Source organism: Sarcophilus harrisii, chromosome 2, assembly GCF_902635505.1.
Source record: "Sarcophilus harrisii chromosome 2, mSarHar1.11, whole genome shotgun sequence".
NCBI lineage: Eukaryota > Metazoa > Chordata > Mammalia > Dasyuromorphia > Dasyuridae > Sarcophilus > Sarcophilus harrisii.
In genome coordinates this window covers 8,076,998-8,093,302 of record NC_045427.1, presented here as the reverse complement: position 1 = coordinate 8,093,302, position 16,305 = coordinate 8,076,998, and the positions used below count along the sequence as shown (strand labels likewise).

At 45.9% G+C, this 16,305-nt stretch overlaps 1 protein-coding gene across 1 annotated transcript in view; it reads left to right on the top strand.

Moving 5' to 3' along the window:
- The window catches only part of TRIB2 (tribbles pseudokinase 2), a 38,805-nt gene extending 32,496 nt beyond the window's left edge, over positions 1-6,309 (top strand). The window contains exon 3 of the mRNA XM_031949618.1: positions 3,633-6,309. Coding sequence (XP_031805478.1) covers positions 3,633-4,101 — 469 coding nt within the window. The 3' untranslated portion in view covers positions 4,102-6,309. The remainder of the gene's footprint in view (positions 1-3,632) is intronic.
- Positions 6,310-16,305: the final 9,996 nt, after the last annotated feature.

Here is a 16,305-nt window from a genome sequence, read left to right as displayed (position 1 = left end):
ATACTTTTATATATTATTTATTTAATATTTTATTAATTTTTATTATATTAATAATATTATTTAATTTTAATTAAATTATTAATTTATTGACATTGAAATTAAATAATAAATTAAATATATTAATTAATTTTATTAATATTTAATATTTATATTTATATTTTTTATATATAATAAATGCATTATACACACATGTAAAACATTATCCACATGTATGTGTGTATGCGTAGTGAATTCCAAAAAAAGCCTACAGAAGCATCAAGTTGAGTTCCTCCTTTTTCAGGAGAAAAGAATAAGACACGAGAATGGAAAGGATTTATCCACAGTCCCAGAGCCTCATTGGGTCAGAGGTAGCTCTGGGAGCCAAGTCTCCCAACTGCCAGTTTTTTTAGTTTTCTGCACCAATAAGGAATGGAGAGCCTGATTTTATGTTCACGTGAAATCTACACGTAATCACTGCTCATTTTAAGATCCATCTATTAACATGCGTCTATTAAGAACAGCTGTATAGAAATTTTCTGGATGCTAGGGATTCCCTTTCAAAGGGAAGTAAAAATGAGTTCCTACTTTAGGGAGGGAACGTGTGTGTATGTATGTGTGTATGACTGTATAGACGTGTAATGCAATTTCATATATGAGATATAAGTCTAGGTAAATACACATATATACTATATTATATATTAATATATATATGATACTCACAGCATCTATATTTAAGCCTATATATATTAGGGAAGCAAGATGTATGCATGCACATGTATATTATGAATGTGTATACAGATGTGTGTATGCAAATATAATTTTATATTATATATAAATATATAACATATAATCTGTATATATAAATATGTATATATATTTATATAAATATAATCTGTATTATATTTAAGCATTATGTACTTATTTGTCAGACTTACTGATTTGTCAGACTTGGCTTGGCAACCAAAGTTTCCTCATCTGTAAAAGGAGCGGGTTGGCCTGGTTGGTCTCCGAGATCCCTTGAAGGTAGATCTGGGATCTCATGTCTTCTTCCTGTCAATATCAATGTTTTGTTCAGCTGTGATTCCTGTAGCTTTGTATTGTGATTGCTATTTGTGGCTCTTTGGGGACTTCCCCTGAAGTCCTCGTCTGTAGCCTCTTTGGCCTGGCAATGCCTTTAGCTGAATTGTTCTCTCCAAAGTGACAGTGATCTCTGAAATTGTTAGCTCTTTAAAAGTAGGGACTGTCATTTTTCCTCAGTTCTTAGCACCGTGTCTAAGTTTGTTGACTGACTATACTGGGGAATATGAACTCCAGGGAATCCTATTAAATCACCGAGGCTTCCTTCAATGTCCTGGTGATGGATGGTGACTCTGCTGTCTGAGAACTAGCTAAGTTCAGCCTCTCCCTGAAGCATGTCCTGTAGCTGCTGGGAATTAGTGGACCAGAACAGCTCCACACAGCTATATGTGGTTCTAGTGATACCAAGATGAAAAATAATGACAGTTCTTGCTCTCATGGAACTTAAAATACATTGAGTTCTAAAAGTTTCCAGCCACCTTTTTGGCAAGCATACAGAAGAGCTCATGGGATCTTGAAGGACTTGCTAGTGCACGTATTCACATTTTTGTGTATTTTTATGAAAGCATCAGCGATGTCTGATCCAGTTGTCAAGGTTTATATTGCCAGGGGATCATGTAGAACCACTAACTCTTGTTAGCATTTAAGCCATTTTCTGGGTACTTGTGGGGAGGCAGAAGGTTGTACACTTACTCATGTATATATTTCTTCAATAGAAGAGTGTCTTAAGTTAAGTTTTGTGAACTTACTAAGTGGATGGATGGATGGATGGTTGGTTGGTTGGATGAATTATGGATGATGGATAAATGGATGGATGGATAGATGAATCACTTGACAGATAATGGATAAAGGGTAAATGGATGGGTGGATAGGTAGATGGATGGATGATAGATGATGGATGGATAGAGGGATGGTTGAATTGATGGATTATGGATGACAGATAAATGGATGGATGGATGGATAGATGATAGGTAAATAGATGGGTGGATAGATGGAAGGATAAATGGATAGAGGGATGAATGGACAGATAGAAAGATAGACTATTTCAATATAGTTAGTTTGTAATGCTATATATATTTTTAGGCCTTTAAATACATTATTATTAAAAAAAACAAACAAAAAAAAAGGTCCATAGGCTTAGTAGGATATTAAAGGGATAGGTCTATACTATGACACAAAAAAGGTGAAGGACTCCTGTTCTATGGTATCGTTCCATCAAGAGGAATAGGAAGTAGATGAACTTTGAATTTAGGAAAAGCAGGTCTAGAGTGGAAAAAGTACTAGATTAGGAGTCAAGGTTTAGAGTCCAGCTTGTCCTTAGTTGTGTGAACTTGTACAAGTCACTGCTGTTCTTTCTGTGCCTCAGTTTCTTCAGCTGTAAGATGGAATATTGGGAATTCATATTGTTAAATCTTTGACTAGACACATAGCACAACTCAGAGAGAAAGAGACAGATACAGAATATGAGAATTTTATAACTTTTTATTTTCACTTGGGAAAACAAGATAGTATTTACTAAATGAGATTTATAGAAGGCGCAACTTGCACATTTCATCGTCAGCTTTGTTTAAAACAAACACATTTGAGTACTCAGTACTGAAGGGTGAAGAATCATGTATTAGGGGGATGGAGGAGAGGATTGTTGATTTGTTTTCTTGAACATCCCCAAAACCATTAAACTAATTCAGGAAGGGAATGAACAAGACATTTTTCCCAGTGAAAGAATTGGAAGGAATCGTTCAACTCCGCAGTGTAGAGAGTTTAAACCCCGGCTCTTGCTACTTATTATCTTTGTAACACCAGTCACTTTCCCCCTTCGAACCTCAGTTTGCTCATCTGTAAAATGATAAAGCTGATGAGATGATCCATAGGATAATCTTCCGTGTCTCCACAACCACTGACTTAGACCCCTCTCACCATAATGCTTGATATTCTTTGTTGCTAAGACCCATTCTGGTTCTGCTTATCTATGTTCGAAGGGACCTTCTTTTCTGACATTCTCTTGTCTTACTTTCTAATTCTTTCCCATCTCTAATACTCTATATCCCGGGTTCTAGCTTCATTCTGGTTCTGACATCATATGTTCTAAGTCTCTCTCTCTTTCTCTCTCTCTCTCTCTCTCTCTCTCTCTCTTTTTTGTTCTAAGGACATCTTTTGGCTCTAATGGTCCTTGTCAAAAGTTTGCTTGGGGCATTTTTTTCTAAGTTTTCTGTTCCATTTTTCTTTCTTTCCTGACATGCTCAAGTCCTAGATTTTACGGTTCCCTCCAACTCTACTTTTCTCTGTTTTGACATTGCCTGTTCTTGGATTCTCGATGAGCTGACTCTTTAGTTTGGATTTAGTTTGGATAATAGTTATATTAGATAGATAGATAGATAGATAGAGAATAGAATCACTATTTATTAAGGAAGAAGTCAAGATTATAATATATTCATTCCAGTCCATCAGTTACGGGTTCCCGGGGGATGACCCATTTCGAGCTATGATTCATCTCCACTCCGATCTCTTCATTCTGTTGCTCTCTCCTGGAGGCTGGTGCTCACCTCTCTGCCTCTTTTCCTTCCCTCTCTCCGCAGGACTAGAGTAAAGCTCGAGAGCCTGGAAGACGCATACATCTTGCGAGGTGGTGACGATTCCTTGTCTGACAAGCACGGCTGCCCGGCCTACGTGAGCCCGGAGATCCTGAACACGAACGGCAGCTACTCCGGCAAGGCCGCGGACGTTTGGAGCCTGGGTGTCATGCTCTACACCATGCTGGTCGGACGCTACCCTTTCCATGACATTGAGCCCAGCTCCCTCTTCAGCAAGATCCGGCGGGGCCAGTTCAACATTCCAGAGACTCTGTCCCCCAAGGCGAAATGCCTTATCCGTAGCATCCTGCGGCGGGAGCCCTCCGAGCGGCTGACCTCACAGGAGATTCTGGACCATCCTTGGTTTTCAACAGATTTTAACGTCTCAAATGCGGGATATGGTGCTAAGGAAGTATCTGACCAGCTGGTGCCGGATGTGAACATGGAGGAAGATTTGGACCCTTTTTTTAATTGAGCACACTTAAAGACTCAGTGTTTAGAAGGTACGCGAGTCACATGAAGGATCCCTTCTTGACTGAGTTCTACCACCCACCCACATCGGCCTAGCTTGGTAGTAAACGAGGGACACACTCACGAGCTGCTGGGTCCGAGGAAGGAAGCTCTGCCGTCCGAGAGCTGCCCCACTCCGCCACGTGGAGCGCGGGGGGATAACCGAGGCTGGGGTGGGGTGGGCCGGGGCAGAACTCTGCTAGCGGGGTAGATCGATGGGAGCAAAGGCAGGAGGGAGACTCCCCTCGACGTACCTTGGCTCCAAGGAGATGGCGCACGGTGACTCTCAGTTCCGGGGCAGCTCTCGACCGCTCCCGTTGGTGTTTTGTTTTGCAGATCTCGGTGGGACGGGAACTTGCTTTTCTCCTTTTTTGCCTCAGACACACATCTTGGCATCGCACTGTTAGTATTTAATTCCTCGTCATCTATTCAGGGAGGGGACAATTGGCTGACAATTTTTACTTTTCAAGAATACCGACCAACCTGGCGATAACTAAAACGGGACTCGCTCCAACACAGAACAGAAACTGGTGCAAAAACGGTCTGGCGTGTGAAAAGCGGGTGTTAAAATTGAACACGGGAGGAACTCGGCTCATGGGGGATTGATTTCTCCTGAGGCGACTGGTTCACCTTCACATCAGGAGCAGATGCTCGGGCGCCTCGTGTCCCTCCTGGGGAAGGCTCTCTCCTTCGGCAAACCCTTCTGTTTTGTGTTGAATGAACGGGAAATCGCAGGAAACTCTTTGGACTCTGCAGTTCCAGGAGTGTTACCGCTAGAAGAGCTGATTGTTGTTTTTTAATAGAAAAAGAGAGGGATGTTGAGAAAGGAGGCTGGAGAGGGTATTGAGGAAATAGTTGGGAACATGAGCTTCCCTGTTTTTCTGAGCTTATTATTAGCAAAGGGGCCAGAGAGAATGGGAAGCTGTGAAGTCCCTGTGGGACTGGCCCAGCTTTGCCTCTTCTCCTGGCCCCAGTCTCCTGCTCCGTAAAACAAGAGGGTGGTTGCTAAAGTCCCTTCTGACTCTTACCATCCTGAGTTTCAGGGTCCCTCCCACATCTCCCATTGGACTCTTCTGTGATTCTCAGCATCGGGTTTTGATACGTCGGCATCGCGACTGGTTGACCCCAGGGTAAAAGCCGGGGTGCATCCCTGGCGTCTTGGGGAGAGGAGCCCAGTCCTGGCTGAGCTCGTGGGCTCCCTCACTGGAACAGGGTGTTAATTAGCCCGCGGCTTCTGATTCAGAAGAGCAGCCCGTCATCCTCACGCTCAACAGAGGAAAGATGCACCTTCCTTTTGTATCGTATTGTCCGAATCACTCTATTTATTAAGGAAAAAGTCACAATTGGGATAGATTAATGCCAGTATGTCAATTACGGGTTCACCGGGATGACATGTTACATGCTGTAGCTCCCAATTATCCTTTTTTTCTTTGTTCCTTCCTGCGTTCAGCTACTCGTCCCCGAAACGGCGGTTTCTTTGGCTTCCCCAGGTAGCGAGCTCTCTCTGATTTAGCCTGCCAGCTCCCCGCCTTTCTCTCGCTGTATGATAAGGAACTCCCTCGGCCTCCGTCTTTGTGTTTCCAGTCCGTACCTCATTGTTGGGACTTGACTGCCTGTGTGTGTGCTTTGTGAAATGGTCACATTTTCTGGGTAGGTAACACGTGGACTCTCTAGGATGTAAATGTTACTTGAATTTGTGTTTCGTCAGAGTTTGTGGCATGTACGTGCAGATGCTTGGATGCTGCCGACCTGCCCGGCAGGATATACCGCGGTCACACTCGCGAGACAACGGTTCCCAGGAGACAGAGCTGCCGCCCACCTGCCCTCGGATTCATTTTGGTCACTGAGACTCTCTAAAGGAGGATTGTTTTATTTTATTTTATTTTATTTTATTTTGTACACTCTGAAGATGGTGCTGTGTCAAGAAGGACCTTTTTTTTTCCCCCTGTTTGTTTGTCTGTCTGGTTTCTCCCTCCCCCACCCCCACCCTGCCTCATTTGTTTTTTTTTTAAGTCCCCTGTAGGAAGAAAGATCGATGATGTGCATGGCGGGGCTCTCCACCCTCTGGTGCTTTGTCACGGATTTCGATTTCATGTTTTTGTCCTAATCTCTTCAATAAATAAAATTGTGCATATTTAACTAAAAGCATGGACTGGGCTGACCGACTCCATTCTCTCTGTGTCTGTCTCATGGGCTCACGCGCCTGACCAGCTCCTCGAGAGCTTCGGGGGTGGGTAAAGGCTGGTTTTTCTCGCTCTTCAATGCCTCCCAATACAATGCACTTAAGAAACACTACTTTAAAATGCCAGATTTGGGGCAGCTAGGTGGTGCAGTGGATAGAGCACCAGCCCTGAAATCAGGAGGACCTGAGTTCGAATCTGGTCTCAGACACTTAACACTTCCTGGGCAAATCACTGAACCCAATTGCCTCAGGAAAAAAAAAAAAAGCCAAATTCATAGAATTTCAGAGCTCAAGGGAACCACAAAAGGCATCTAATCAATCCTGATTTAAATGAGCAAGACCTCTCTTTCCTCCCCCACAAATGATCAAGCTGTCTTGGCTTGGAAGCCTCCAGTGATGGGGGAATCTCCCTGCCTCCCAAAGCAGCCCTTGCCACTTCAAAGCCCAACAGCAAGTCTGCATCAGCCCTTTCGCAGCTTCTGCCCATTCCTCCACATCATGCCCTGGAGGCCAAACAGAACAGATGAACTTGGGCCTGTGGAAATAGCAGAATGTTGAGAACTTGCTTTTAGCTCCAAGGCTCAACCCTTCAGTTGATGGCTTTCCCTCCAGCCTTCTCTTCCCTGGCCAGAACACCCCCAGTTCCTTGGATGTAGTATTAAGAGGTATCTATGGAGGAACATATTCTTTCCTGATAATAGCAGTCCACATCACTCTAGTTTAGGACAGTCAGCCCCATGCTTTCCTCACTATAGATCTTGGGGGTAGAGATACAGGGATTATTCCTGTGCCCTGAAAATTAGGAAATCAAGGCTCACAAAGCTCACAAAGGTGACTAGAGATGGTGGAAATGACACAGCTAAGAACTGGTAGACATGGGCCCTGTAGTCCAGGGATTCTTGAACCTGTTCCCCTGGGACCCTGAGAAATTTCACATGAGCCCAGGAACGTCGGCATAGGAAATAAACATTTAAATCAAACATTTACTGATAATAAATCAGAATTTCACTCCCTCCACCTTCAGCTACATAATCCCTTATGGGGTCACAACCCATTCTAGCCCATTTAATCACAGCTCACGTTCTATAAAGACTGGAACCCCAAGCCCACCCAAGGGGGATGAGCAGAATGGGGACTTGAGACCCACATCTTCTAACTTCTAACTGGGTCTTCCTTCAAGCGAAAATAGTCCCTCCTTTAAAGTCTTAGGATTGGCACCAACATCAGTTTACTAGCTTACTATGCAGAAAACCTTCCAATAGAAATCCTGATACAGGGAGCCGCTAGTGACATTGCAGTGGTTCCTTGGAATCATGAGTCTCTCTGAAGGAGGCTGCCCGGAAGAGGTGATGTTTAGGGGGAGCTTTAAAGGATGGGAAGATTTCAACAGATTGAAGGGTAGTACTTGAATGCAAATATGGAGAGAAAAAAGGCAAGGGGGAGAGGTTGGGGGATGCATTCGGAAGATGAGGAGGAAGTCAGAAGGAAGTCCTTGCACTCATTGGAATAGTTCTCCTTGGGAGGGGAACAGTGGGACCAAGTCTCATTGTGAGGGGTGTGTGTGTGTGAGTGTGTGTGTGTGTCTTCCACTTTCCTGTACTATAAGACACCTGGTTCTGTCCTGGGGAGTCAAACAGAACAAGCCCAGTCCCTTCCCCTGCAGCCGTCGGTTATTTATGGCCCCTTGGAATCTTGCCAGTCTGTCAGTCTATCCATTACCATTAAATAAGTGCTTCCTTTGTGCTGGAACTGTGCTAAGTGCAAGACAAGGGCCCAAAGGAAGGGGACAAAATCACCTTTGCTTTCAAGAACCCCCTTTCTAAAGGGAAGAGATTCTGGTAAAGAGCAGGGACTCAGGAGATGCATACAAAGTCATTTGTTTCAGAGCAGAAGCTCTGAAGAGCATTTGGTTCTCCTGGGTAATGTCTCTGAGTCCTTCAAACTAGTCTCAGACTTCATGGATCAGAACTTTCATCTTCTTGCTTGTCCACCTTGGACACCCTTCAACTCCCAAACCAGGGCTTCTAGAACAGAGCACAATCCTCCATCAGGACAGAGGCAAGGAGACCATCACTTTCCTGCATTTGGAAGTTGAACCTCCCTTCTGCCCAAGTTCTTGTCAATTCCCTTGGCGGCTGCCTGATGGTCTGGGCTCTACATGGGTGGGGATGGGAGCCTGGCTCTTTGCGTTGAAGCAATAAAGAGAATAATAAGTTCATTGACCAGCAAAGAGGCAGCACTGGGTGCGAGTTAAAGGGCCATGCTCTGAAGGATTTTCCGCCAGAAATTATCTGAAGCTTTTGTTTTGTCAAGGGGGAGAGGGAGAGCAGCATGGGATGGTACAAAAGAACACTGGGATCCATGCAGATCGCAGCTCTGCCATGTGCCTTTTGTGTGATCTTGGCCAATTGTTCTACACTGTGAGGCTAGAAGGCTTGACCCAAGCTGACTTACCTCTCAGCCCCTTTCAGCTCTCATTGTGTGCTCCTGTGATCCCATAAGCTCCAGGGAGCATGCAAACAGCAGGGATCTGTCAGGCTCAAGGTGGAATCTGCCCCTTCCAGGACTCTTTTCTGAGGGCCCGAGCTCAGCCTGAGCCAGGCAGCCAGACTCCCTCTTCCTGACAGCTGGGATCACTCAGAGGGAGAGCAAATTTCAAACAACCGGACTCACCGATGCTCCGTTTCAGGAATAAGTGGGAGGCAGGGAGTGCAGCAAGAATTCTCTCTCTCCTTGTTTTGAACCCAGCTGATTTATGAGAGATGAAGGGAGCAAGTGGGGGCCATCTCCAGGCCAGTTTTCCTTCCGGGGCCCCAAATGGCATCTCCTTGGCTTTTGAAAAGCCAGCCCAGAGCTTGATCCTTGGGGGAGCCCGGCCTCACAGAACCGGTTCCACGTCTCACTCAGCCTTGGGGAGCAATGCGAGTGGATGAGGGTGGATGGGAAATGCCCAGCCTTTGGATTCCCCAGGGAAAGCTTTCAGTGGAGACATGAGGTGAGAGACCCAGGAGCTGGCTCTTGGTGGAAACAGGGAGCCTGGAACCCGAGTCCCAGAGGAGACGGCTCAGGCTGGGGTCAGGAGCCCCTCAGCCCCCACCGCCACCAAGGAAGAGACTTATTAGCTAGTCTGAGCTCTAAGGCTGGACTCTCAGCCCACCCTGGCGCTGTGCTCCAGCTGCCATAGCTCAGAAGGCGATGGAGGAGTTCTGCTCCCGAGTCAGAAAGAAGTCCCTGGATTTCTCTGGGCTGGTCTCCCCATCCGTGCAGGAAGGCTGCTGAACAAAAAGACCTCCAAGGTTCTTTCCAGCTGAAAAATTATTCCTTCCCTCCCTTCCTTCCTTTCTTTCCCTCCTTTCTGCCCCTCCTTTCCTTTTTTGTTCCTTTCCTCCTTCCCTCCCTCTCTGCTTTTCTCTCTTCCTTTTTCCCTTCTTTCTTCCCTTTCTTTCTTCCTTCTCTCTTCCCTTTCTTTCTCCCCTACTTCTCCCATTTTTCCTCCCTCTCTCCCTCTTCCCCTTTGATAAATCTCTGTGTGGACTTCAAAGCCCTTGAAGAGAAGCTCTCGTTGATCCTAGAGGCTCCAGAGCAAGTGTGGGTTGGAGAACTGGGGAGCCCTAAGCTTTCACTGGTGTAGAGGATTCCCATTGTGAAGACTCTTCTCACTGATGCAACTTGGCATCTTTCCTAGAACTGAGATTTGGGAGAGTTTGCCAGCTGCAAGGAGAAGTCAAATGGCACCCAGTCGTGCGGTTGTTTGTATGAGCTGAGATCCTCCTGACTCCAAGGTGAACCCAATTCTCTATACCACACTGCATTTATAAAAGCTATTGGCCAGATTTAGTCACAGTTACTAACTGGGTAATTTGGTTAAGCCAGTTTCCCTCTGTCTGCCTCAGTCTCCTCATCTGCAAAATGGGGAACAAAATAATACCCACCTCCTTATCCAGGATCATTGTGGAGATCCAATGAAAGATTTGCAAAACCCTGAGCATAGTGCCTGACATGCAGTGGCAACAACAGCTTCTTTTCTTTCCCTCCCCACCCCCTGCCATGATCCCAAGGATCAAAGAGAAACTCCTAGGTTTGTGTTTAGTGTATTCCCAACTTCAGTCTTTCCTTTCTTGCTGACTCTCTTACACATTACTCTCCGTATACAAACACACTCACACACACATATATACACATACACTTTCAAGATACCACATATGCTCACACTCACACATACCACATACACACACACTATATATATGTACACACATATCACATATACACACATCACATACACACATATCACACTCACCACTTACCATATATACACATTCACACATACCAAACACACACACACACACACACACACACACACACACACTTTGTAACACAGACATACTAGGCTGTTTGCTGCTCCTTACAAACATCGCCTCATCTCCTGTCTTTATGTTCCAGTACTGGAACACCCTCCCTCCTAGAATCTATGGCTGCCATCGATGCTTGGCTCAACCCCCACCTTCCACCCGTGGCCTTCTTCTCTCCTCCCAGGTTCTGGGACCTTCCACCTTAGGTTCTCTTCTGCTCATGTTGGAAGGTGGCCCAGTCGTAGATCCCTTTTTCTGTGTGTTTTGGGCCCTCGGCTCCAAAGCAGCTCCTTGAAAGGAGGTCAGGTTTAATTTTTTGTGTTTAAATGTCCAGCCTCCATTTATTGTGATAAACACAATAAATACTTGCTGATGGACTGATCACAAAAGGAGCTTTCATGGCCATATGGAAAGAAGGAGAGATGATGATGAACTGACCAAGGCCTTCACTGACCAAACCAAACCAAACCAAACAAATAAAAGGCTCTAGACCCTGGATCTGGTGGGAGGGGATTCTGGGGAAGATGAATGAGGAGCTGTGGATGAAAAGTGCCTCTAGTGAGAAGTCATAGGCCCCCATCATAGTCACAGAAAGAACAGCTACTTTATTCATTAAGAATTGAGAAACTTCAGCCTGTCCCCTTCAGGCCACAGACTCCTCCTGAGATCCATTTGGATTCCAGCTCTGTTGGCCCTTACAGTGGCTCTCTCCTGTGGTCTGATGGCCTTCACAGTCATGATGAGCATGGCTCTCTACCTTGTAACAATCATGGGCTCTTCTGTGGGGCTCAAGAGGTTACAAAAGCTTTCCTTGCATCTTGAGAAAGGAAACATGAGTCTTACTAGCGCCATTTTTCAGACACTGACTAGCTGGATGAGTCTGGGTAAGTCACTTAAAATCTCTTAGCCTCACTTTTCCCATCAATAAAATGGGGGTCATGGCAATAGCACTTAACTTCAAAGGATTGTTGTGAGGATCATTTTTTTGGCAAAATTTGAGGTGCCATGTAATGTGAACCACAGTTATTATATATTGTGCTGTAGTGTATTATTTACATAATAAATCTCCTATATTACATATGCTATGTCATGTTAGATATTGTGTCACATCAACCATATTATATTGTATTACATCATTATGACATGATATAGCACACATATTATGTCCCACCATGTCATTTATCATATTACGCCTTATATAAACCCAGGGGCTGAACTGAGAGGATACTATTGTTCTCATCCCCCTTTGTGGGTGTCCTGAGGAACACTCAGCTGGCCTGTTGGCCATGTAGAACTTTCTCCTCCAGCTGGAAGGAGCACAGTATTCAAGACTGGAGAGGATGTTCTCTGTCTCACAGTGAAAGATAATGTTGTCATGAAAAGAGCGCTGACCTGGGAGGTCTTGTTTGAAGTCCATCTCTGCCCCAAGCCAGGTCTAGGTAGTTCTAGGCAAATCACTTCTCTTGGGGTCATTTACTAAATAGATCCTCCCAGATCTCAGTTCTTTGTTCTAAGGCCCCTCCCCGTCTGACATTCTATACTCTATGTTGTAAGGCCCCTTCTCGGACTGAAATTCTGTGTTCTATGTTCTGAGGCCCTTCCCAAATCTGACAATTTGTGTTCTGGCCAACTTGGATATTCTGTGTTTTGTTTTTGAAGGTCCCTTGATGCTCCACTGCACTCTATTCTATATTCTAAGATTGCCCCCCACCACCACCAGGTCTGACATCCTGTTCTGGGTTCTAAGTTCCCTCCCAGGCTTGCCATTCAATGTTCTAGGTTCTAAGCCCCCTCCCAGAGCTGACATTCTATTCTGAGGTCTAAGATCCCCCAGATCTGACATTCCATTTTATGTTCTCAGTTCCCTCCCAGGCTTGCCATTCAATGTTCTAGGCTCTAAGGTTCCCCCAGAATTGATACTCTGTTCTACGTTCTAAGTTCCCTCCTAGGCTTGCCATTCAGTGTTGTAAGTACTAAAACCCTCCAAGTCTGACATTCGGTTCTAGGTTGTAAGTTCCCTCCCAGGCTGGCCATTTAGTGTCCTAGATTCTAGCACCCTCCCAGGTCTGACATTCAGTGTTCTAGGTTACAAGGCTCCTCTCAGCTCCAACAATTGATGATCCCATTGGTGCCCTTGCACTCTGGGTTGCTTTGCTTTTGGCTCCCACTTGAATTTATTGGGCGGTCGTCTTCCAGACCTCAGCAGTCTCTGTTTTGAGCTGGGCACAGGACAGCCATTGCCTTTTGTCCCTCTCAGGCCAGTACGGTGAGGGCTTTAAATGCTATTTTACGTCATTCAGGCCTTTGTGCCTAAGAACTCTGGCCAGCTCTTCTGTGACTGGTGAGAGTGATGGGGGAGGCCATTAGCGCCTTCTGCCTTTTCACTTTGCTTTGTCACAAAGTCTTTTGTTCCTAGGAGGACTGAGGAACATGAGGGCTGGGGGGAGCCTGGAGGCTGCCGTGGAGAGAGCACAGAGGCTTGGCCGGAGTCATGATTTTATTACTCCCTATTAAACCTCTGGCCAGCTCCTCATTTCAGGACCCATAGACCCCAGTGATAAAGCCGCATCTACACCATCCAGCAGCTCCATCCCACTCCCAGCAGGGCACTGAACTAGGGCTTCCTGGCTTCCTCATCTCTTACATGAGAATCAGGGGCAGGAGCTCTCAATCCAATGTGTTCTCCCCCTGCTGCTCCTCAGGCCCAACTCAGTGACCCACCAAGCTGGTCCCAGACACCCTTGCCAGTGAGCTAACTCAGGGGGCCCTCTGCCTCCACGTAGTGAACAGGATACAAGGACACTCTTCCCTGAATGGTTCCCCCATTGAGGTTGTATTCACATGGAAGGTCTGAGCCTGAAGCCATGATCACATTGGTAACACAGAACTTGCTTCTCTAGGTGAGCTGAGGAATCTCCCTCTCCTCATACAGAAGGGAATCCTTTCTGATAGTCTGAGCCTGAAGCCATGATCACATTGGTAACACAGAACTTGCTTCTCTAGGTGAGCTGAGGAATCTCCCTCTCCTCATACAGAAGGGAATCCTTTCTGATAGTCTGAGATGTCTGCCAGAGCCTTGAGTGCTCATAAAGCCTATCAGGGTGAGATTTGAACCCAGGTCCTTCCACATCTGAGGTTTTCTCTGCTCCATTTCTACTGATGTCTCTCCTTACTTCCCAGGGACTCTGGATCAAAATAGCAAATCCTGGGGTTTCTTCATCCCTCCCAGTTGCTAGTATTCTCCAGGCTCTCTCCCCCACCCTAGGGTGGAAGAGATACATTTTATTTACTTTGTATAGATTTACTTTATCTCTAAACTCCTTGAGGGCTGGGACTAATTTATATTTGTTATTGTATCCTTGGTGCCTAAAAAAAGTATCTGCTAAAAAGCAGGTGCCTAAGAAGGACTCTCCAATTAACTAAATGATTGAGGGAAGAATTTCTGAGAGGTAAGATGGTGACAAAAGACAGGATAACTATGTAACAGTCTAGGAGACAGGAGACCTGCATGGACCATTTTCTCCAACTGTGGGATCTTAACTGTGGCACTAGACCTCAGTTTCCTCCCATTAGGTGGGGCTGTTAGAACTCCCACTATCTTTTTCTCAGAATCATTGAAAGAAGAGTACTTTATAGACCATAAGGCATCTTGGAGGTGTGACCAGTAGGCCATAGAGGAAAAATGTTGAGTTTAGAATTAGCAGGATGGGCCTTCAAATCCTGCCTCTGATACAGGGCAAGTCACTAAACTGCTCTCAGATTCAGTCCCCTCCCTTTCCATGGAGATAATAGATCTTCCAGGCTTGTTTAGAAAAGCATATAAGATAATTGTGTAAAATGCCTTGGCTATTTTAAATTACTATATGGATGAATGTGAAATATTTGTTTTTAACAGCTGCCCAATGACAGAACAAACTGTTTCAAAGGTAGTGAGTCCCTCATCACTGTAGATATGCAAGCAGAATCTTGGCAGAGCAGTTGGTAACTCTCTGGACTGGGGGGAAAGGGACTAGTCTGTGAAGCTTTGGTCAGGGGAGGCTCCTCCTCCTCGTTTAGAAGTTGTGAGATGCTCCCTCTGGATTTTGTGTGGGGAGGTCAGTCATTGGTGCAGACTGTCCCTAGCTCTTTAACTTTCCAAAGGGAATCAGCTGGAAAGGGGAGGAACAGGAGAGAGGAGGCCGTGTCCTAAGGCTGCAGCCAGGTGGAAGACGAAGCTTCCCAGAGGTCCCTGGCTGCCATCCTTACCTGTGGGAAACCTGTTCCAGTCTAAAAGCCTCATCTTAACCGGTCGCCTCCATGCCCTGGTGAGGGAGGCAGAGAGTGTCAGGCAGGCAGGAGGCAGTCCGGGAACATTTAATCTTCTCCTGTTTATCAGGCAGAGGCTGAGTTGGGGGAAGGGACTCAAAGAGGAGAAAAAAATAAAAGGAACAGTCCCTGTTATCCCCATTTAAGGGTAAGAAAAGGTCAAGGGAAGACTCTTGGTATCACAGCAAACCAGGAAGCAGTTTGGGTTTAGGCTGGCAGTTTGTCTCCCTCCAGGACTTTGTCAGCCCTTTGGTGACCTGGCCCATCCATGAGCATCGAGGCTTCCCCAGAAACTGTCCCCTGCGGAGTTACGGGATAATTAGCTGTCCCAATATCTTTCTTCCACCAAAGTCTGAGAATTGGCCCTCAGTGTGGTGTCTGTGCACTCTGCTTTGTAACTCTGTGTGTATCTGAGTGTGTTTATATTTCTCTGTGCATGTGTGTGTTTGAGTGTGTGTATATTTGAGTATATATGTGTGTATTTGAATGTGTGTGTATTTGAGTATGTGTGTGTTTGAGTATGTATATGTGCATGTCTGAGTGTGTGTGTTTGAGTGTGTGTATGTTTGTCTGAGTTTCTGTATGTCTGAGTGTGTTTGAGTGCGTATATGTGCATGTCTGAGTGTGTGTGTGTGTGTGTGTGTGTGTGTGTGTGTGTGTGCCTGCCTGAGTGGTTGCTAGAGAGACCCAGCTTCTTCTTCTCCCAGAGGGGAGAGGTCCAAAGGCCATCTTCAGGTCTCTGCCTGTGTCTGTGGGTGCCAGGACAGAAGTGGGCTGTAGTACCAGGGGTCTCTTGATTTCCCACTGAATGGAACCTTACATGCAGTCCGGTCCAACCCTCTCTTTTTTGACAGAGAAGGAACCTGAGGGTCACAGTGGTTAAGGAGCTCTCCCCAGTTTACACAGGTAGCACGCTGGCACAGCAGGTATCTGGCCCCGGTCACCACATTTCTGAGTCGGCCCGATTCCCTCCCCTGAGAGCAGATCCTGTCTCTCTTCCCTGGGTCTTGTTATGAGAACAGGCTCCAAGCCAGTCTGGGAATCTCCTGTCAGCTGGCACGGTTCTTGGACCTTCCCTCAGTCAATTCAATCAACATTTATTAAGTGCCTACTGTGTGCCAGGCAGGTACTGTGAAGTCAAAGACAGATAGGAAATAGCTGCTGCCCTCGAGCCACTCCTGTTCTATCGGAGAACTCAGAGAGTCGACCCCTGCCTGGCCACATGCTGGGCTTTGCCAGTACCATTCTGGCCATGAGAAGGCACATGGCAGCACAGGGCCGGCCTCCCAACTTGGGACCGAACTCATGCAGGATGAAGATTCGGCCCTAGGGA